The sequence below is a fragment of the Aplysia californica genome, unplaced genomic scaffold (genome assembly GCF_000002075.1).
Source record: "Aplysia californica isolate F4 #8 unplaced genomic scaffold, AplCal3.0 scaffold00003, whole genome shotgun sequence".
In the NCBI taxonomy this organism is placed as follows: Eukaryota; Metazoa; Mollusca; class Gastropoda; order Aplysiida; family Aplysiidae; genus Aplysia; species Aplysia californica.
Window position 1 is genome coordinate 3,052,272 of NW_004797273.1, and position 5,988 is coordinate 3,058,259.

Here is a 5,988-nt window from a genome sequence, read left to right on the forward strand (position 1 = left end):
GTAGGAACGCTTCTCATAATACCCAACACCTCGCCTAATACCAATTAAAGCTCTAAAAATAAAACCGAACACATTCCCAGGAAAAAATCGGGGTAAAAAACAACATGAAAAACAAAAATAGCCAACGCGGAGAAGGCGCAATTGGAAAATCTCGTAAACTGTATTTCAATGCATCAACAGTAAATCCTGGCTAGTTACAGCACTGATATTATGCAATAACACGGTGAACAAAGATATTACTAGCTTTTGGACTGTACAATACATATAATATATATATAATATATATATATATATATATATATATATATATTAATATCCACCTTTGACATACCGATGGAAGCTACACAAGACAATGATATTATTGTAAAAGGAAAGTTCTTTGAATGGAGAAGTGTGCGGTTTCTTGGGTGAAATTTAATTTGACGCTCATAGTTCACACGGTCACAAATAAAAGAGCATGGTTGATAATTGAAAATGAATGCTTTCGTTGTCTTGCTTATGGACACCCTGATGTTGGTAGATTTGGTGAGAGTTATAATATTATCATTTCTCTATATTGTGCTCAAATCATATCAAATCATTCTTAGATTTCAACAATTTGAAAAACAAAATTTAGTTCTTATTCCGCCACTTCCATACATACATGTCTTAGAAATCTGAAATGAAATAGTGTGTGTGTGTGGGGGGGGGGGGGGGGGGGGGTGTAATGGGTGTAAATTGATTGGGGGAGGTTGGGAGAGTGTAAGCTGAGGGGGAGGGGGTGTTCGGTTAATATTTACTTTCCCTGTTAGAGGACATGAAATATATTGATGCAATGCACGTATTTCGAACAGACGAAGCTGTCTTCTTCATTAAACAGTTTAACTCAGTTCTCCCCCTTTTTCTCTTTTTAGTATGCCTGTTTTTCTGTGAGTCTGTTTGTTTGTCTGGCGCGCGCGCACACACACACACACACACACACACACACACACACACACACACACACACACAAATGGTCCGCATCTGCTGCTGCTGCAAAGCTTTTATATTACTATTACGGTTTGGTATAGGAAGGAAAACAGGGCGCAGCGCCCACAAGAATCAGAACCCAAAACCCTGCCCGGTTTGCGTAATGCTGATGTTGTCAGCGTCTATATAGGACGACGACATGTCCAGGTACGAGGACGTCATGCTGCAGCTGATACCATTGTCATTGATGATGTCAGAGGCGGTATCTGACACGTCATCAGCCTGCATGTGGACCATGGCGTATGCTGTCCAGGTGTTGAGGTTTCGGTTGTAGCTGCTGCTGGTAGTTTCACTGTAGCTGCCAGTGTCGGATAAGTTGTCTCCTCTCAGTCGGTCACTGTTATCACAAACCGGCGCTGGAGTTTGATGTCCATCCACGAGTTGGGTAGGCCGCGTGGCCCCCGTCGTGGTCATCGTTGTTGTAGTGCAGAGCGAATCGAAGAAGTCTTTCCGAAGCTGCATCATGTTCTGTCTGTGAGCTGTCATGCGGGGTGACGCATCGTCCCCGAAAGGAGAAGGGCTCTCCTCCTCTTCCTGTGATCGAAACAAGTCGTCTGCATCAGAAGACGTAGCGAAAACGTCAGTGTCCGGCGAGCAGGCGACCAAATCTGGCGAACTGAAAGACATGTTGGAATTGGAGGAGCCGCTACCGTGCGCATCATCACGCGATGTGGAGGTGTCCTCTGATGACGTGGATGACTGCGCATGCTTGTCACGTACTGACGTCATACTGCAACTGTCAACCGGAAGCGGGCCCACAGAAGGACGTGGCCACAGGCTGAAGTTTGGCTGACATTCTGCAGAGTCAGACTTAAGAGCACAACAGTCATCGTCTGTGAATGAGTTTCCTGATTTTGGCGGGAATTCTAGTTCGTCGTATCGTAACATAGATTGATCAGAATTGTTTTCCGAATGGTCGGGGGTTGAACTTCGCTTGTCACTTTCAGACGTCTGACCTTCCTGTACGATTAGGGTTTGTTGATATTCTACCTTGCAACACGCGACATAGCCCTTAGCTTCATTTTTCTCTTTGTAACCAGCAAAGTTTGCAGTTAGCACTTGGGTCTCGTGGGTGCTATAGTCATCTTCGTCGCTGCTGGTGTTTGAGAAAAGGTCTTGGTAAAGGTCATCCAGTGCAAAGTCTGCAAAGAAATTGCCGCCTTCGGGGTATTCCGGTTCTTCGTGTCTCAGACCCATGTCCCAATCATCCTCCTCGAAGTCGTTATCGAAACTGACGTAAGTCTCGTGGATAGCCTCTTCAAACTCGTCCCCAGCTTCTTCGCTGGACTCAAAACCCGAAATATTCTCGAGGACGGAGTCGAGAACTGCCTCATAACAGCCGCAATAGCCATCAGAAGTGACTACTTCGTTGCAGAAGACATGTGTTACAACAGGGTTGTAGTAGATCTTGTCCATACCTCCAGGTGGAGGTGCTGGGTAGGGAGGAGTGGACAAGCCTGAAGGTGCCGCCATGGTCGCCTTACGACTGAAGCTGCTGTGGACCTGAGATAGTCTGGACACGATGTCAGGGCTGGTTTGGAGGAGTGGATAGCGCTGTTGCAAAAACTGTCTTCCTCTCTGCCTGTAAGAAGCCGGCACTATGGCTACTTCATATCCATCATCTCCCACCAGATTGAGGTAAGACCAGTCTATGTCGGGCGTCAGGCTCCGAACATCCGGGCAGTCTGAGACTTCTGAGTCGAGGTCACTCTCCAAGCTGTGGTACAGATGAGCCTCATCCGCCGTCCCCTGACGAGATGGACTGATCGGACTGTCTGGCCCCGACCTCTGGACACGCTGGCTACCGGAACTGGAAGCCAGGAAGTTCCCAGAGAATCGCTTCGACACTGGGCTTGGGTGTCCCAAGTTTGCCTCTCCACCACAACCTTCTACGCTTGGTTTTTTCACAATGTGCGCCCTTTGTACAATACCCGGGTGTATTACAGGTGACCGTTGGCCTGTTGGAGTTTCTGGCTGAAAAAACTGGTTTACAATGGACCTGCGCTGAGGTTTGGCTTTAGTGGGTGAAATTTCTTCATATATTCTTTCTGATCGTATGGTCCTGGATCGAGTGTCACTGTCTCTCCCAAGATCTTGCTTGGAGGACTTTCTACTAGCAGAGAAATTCAGTTTGGCCCATACTTTGGCCTCATCAACGCAAGGACGCGAATGTTGGACACTGGGCAGCACTTTCCCTGGACCCTGCTCTCCAGAGGGTTGTCCTACTTTTCTGGAATGACCAACGGTGGGGTAAACAACAGCAATACAACCCGAAGGAGTCGAAAAAGTAGAGTTGCCTTTTCTCCAATGTTCTACAGGCTGGCGGATTTCATTTGGCCAGCTCTTTCGAGAATCGGCGTGTTTTTTGCCCCGCTGCTCCCGAGGTCTATGATAAGATAACCTTTGACCCCGTTTCCACTTCTCCGACGATTCGTTGTTGGGTGTTGCAGACGAGTTGCTATCTACTGCACAATATTGGGCACTGCTTGCAATCACTGAGGGAGAGAATGCCTCGTGTTTTGGACTACTCTCTACGGGCAGTGCCGTCGTTCTACGATTGCCATGCCCCAGTGCCGCGGCGGCTGGCCCATTCGAAGACTCAACTCCTGACGGCGATGATGTTGACCACCCATGAGGACTTTGAACGCCATGCACACATCTCGGTTTTTGTACCACGTGTTGGTTTTGAGAAGTCCCTCTTCGTTGAGAGCCAGGGCCTGTGCCGCACTGTTGGTCTATCTTCTCAGTTACAGAGTCGATTTGAACCACGAGGGATTGGATGTCTCCCATGATGCCTTGAAGGTCGCTGAGTACATACTCCATGTTCGCTACCATGTTCCGGACGATGTTCCTCATCAAATGACCCTCGCGGGCCAGCTGTCGCGTCACTGGACCTTCAGGCTCGACCAGACGCGGGGCGGGGGGCACGGGGAGCGGCGCTGCCTCAGGGACAACGCTTTCGCCAGGGCTCGCCATGGCTGGCGCTCAGACTGTGGAGAAAAAATAAAAGGAATTAGTCAACTGAAATTATGATAACAGATATAAAAATGAAATGCTGTTGTTATCGATCCAGATATAAAAACAATTTAAAACAATAATAATAATATTTTAAAAAAGAGTGGCGAAGCGGTTGAGATCAATTTTTATCTTCATTAAAATCCTATATCAAAAGCCCTGCTTACTAGGCCTATAAAATAAAATATTTAGAATCTCGCACTTGACTTTTCTGACAGGACATGCAGCATGGTGGATATACTTTCTTGGAGGAGATACCATTCAAGACAGCATTAAGTCTCAAACCACGCCCATTTGCATGTTGATCACGTTCACAGCCAACTGCAAGAGGGCCCATCCTAGTTGTACCTACCACAAGAAAATAACGGAATAACGAAAGGCGTTCACTCTTTCAGATAATATTTGATCACAGGTTCACCCAAGAAATAAGACCTCAAATACGTCTAAGAGTTCTGGGATTAATGGCATTGACTGTAAAATACGTATACGTTATCATATCAACGTATGAACCGCAAAATTGTACAACAGCGATAAAAATTTTAGTATGAGTTTTCTCCATCATCCCCTTCCCTTCTCTCTCTCTCTCTCTCTCTCTCTCTCTCTCCCTCAAACATCTGTTGGCTCTTACTTGTTTTATTCAATCTCTAATTTGCTAAAGTGTTGGTATTCCATCGGCCCCCAAAATTGCCTGCGCACAATCAACATGATTAATTCTAAATCATATTTATAACTACAAAAATAGATTATGAGAAAGACACATATTAATTATTGCGCGATTTTGCTTTCGATTGGCTTAGAAAAGCAAAACATAATAATATAGCGTATTGATGATTCATTCTCACAACGAAGGAGAGGAAGGAAGACAGTCGGAAATAATTGATTCTGCACTGATTCACAGAAGGTTTCAAAATCAGTTTTCTTGTCAAAAAGAATTTGCTTTAGCTATATTTTTGTCACGCCTTTATTTCTAGCCGTTGATGGGTCAAACATTTGTAGTAAGAATCAAGGCATACTGCCATTGACAAACCTTTATAGAAGCTGCCTCGTAATGTCAATCGACATGGATGACATTTCACAGCTTTTAATGACGCATTTATTGCCAGTATATTGCACCCACTTATTCGATAGGAGCACCCACTATCACTAACAACACGTCATCATTAACTTTCGTCATTTAATAGAAAATTCGAGTTTGACTTTCTTATCTGAAAAAAAACAAACAAAACTATCAAAGGTTCCAGTTTGGCCTTAAGTCGAGATTAGATCTCAATTTAAACCAGCACTTTTGGGTGACATCGAAGATATTTTGCCATATATACATACACTATTTTGTTTAATGGTCAAGAGTTATGACATTCAAGAAAGACAGTATTTTAATTAGCCACTTTTAGATGATAATAAATGTTACGACCAATATAGTAAATTATACTTCAGTGGTTTTAAGGTGCCACTTGTGTAATGAAATCTAAACTTGCTGTTCTAACTTGGGCCCCCCTATAATAAAAATCAATTGTGGAGAAGCTATGACCACACTTTCGAGGTCGATGGTTAAATTTTCAGTCTCTTCTACTAGGGATTCGTACACTTTGAGTAAGTTGAAGACAGGAGAGGGTGTGTGTTTGCTCAAACGAAGAAGAAAATAGAGGATGAAAAAAATGAAAGAAAGGGGATGGAAGTTTGTGGAAAGAAGGGGTGGCCGGGGGGGGGGGGAATAAATCGGCAGACTTTCACTTTCTTGTGGGTGGGTAAACGTTAGGTTCAATGAGCGAGTTATTTTGCACGTTTATTTGTATATCGTTTGACTAGTGAAAGAAGGCGTATGCAGTACAGATCCAAACCCCCCCCCCTTTTCCCCCACTATTCCGTACTCTCTAAACCACATTCTCCTGTCTACTCCCTCTCGTGCTATCTGCTACTACTACTACTACTACTACTACTACTACTACTACTACTACTACTACTACT

At 44.6% G+C, this 5,988-nt stretch overlaps 1 protein-coding gene across 1 annotated transcript in view; it reads right to left on the reverse strand.

Annotated features, from left to right (window-relative positions):
• Positions 1-944: 944 nt before the first annotated feature.
• Positions 945-5,988, reverse strand: part of LOC101845368 — a 47,347-nt gene continuing 42,303 nt past the window's right edge. Inside the window, exon 2 of the mRNA XM_005089125.3 lies at positions 945-3,998. Within this exon, the coding sequence (XP_005089182.1) occupies positions 1,081-3,984 (2,904 nt within the window). The 5' untranslated portion in view covers positions 3,985-3,998 and the 3' untranslated portion in view covers positions 945-1,080. The remainder of the gene's footprint in view (positions 3,999-5,988) is intronic.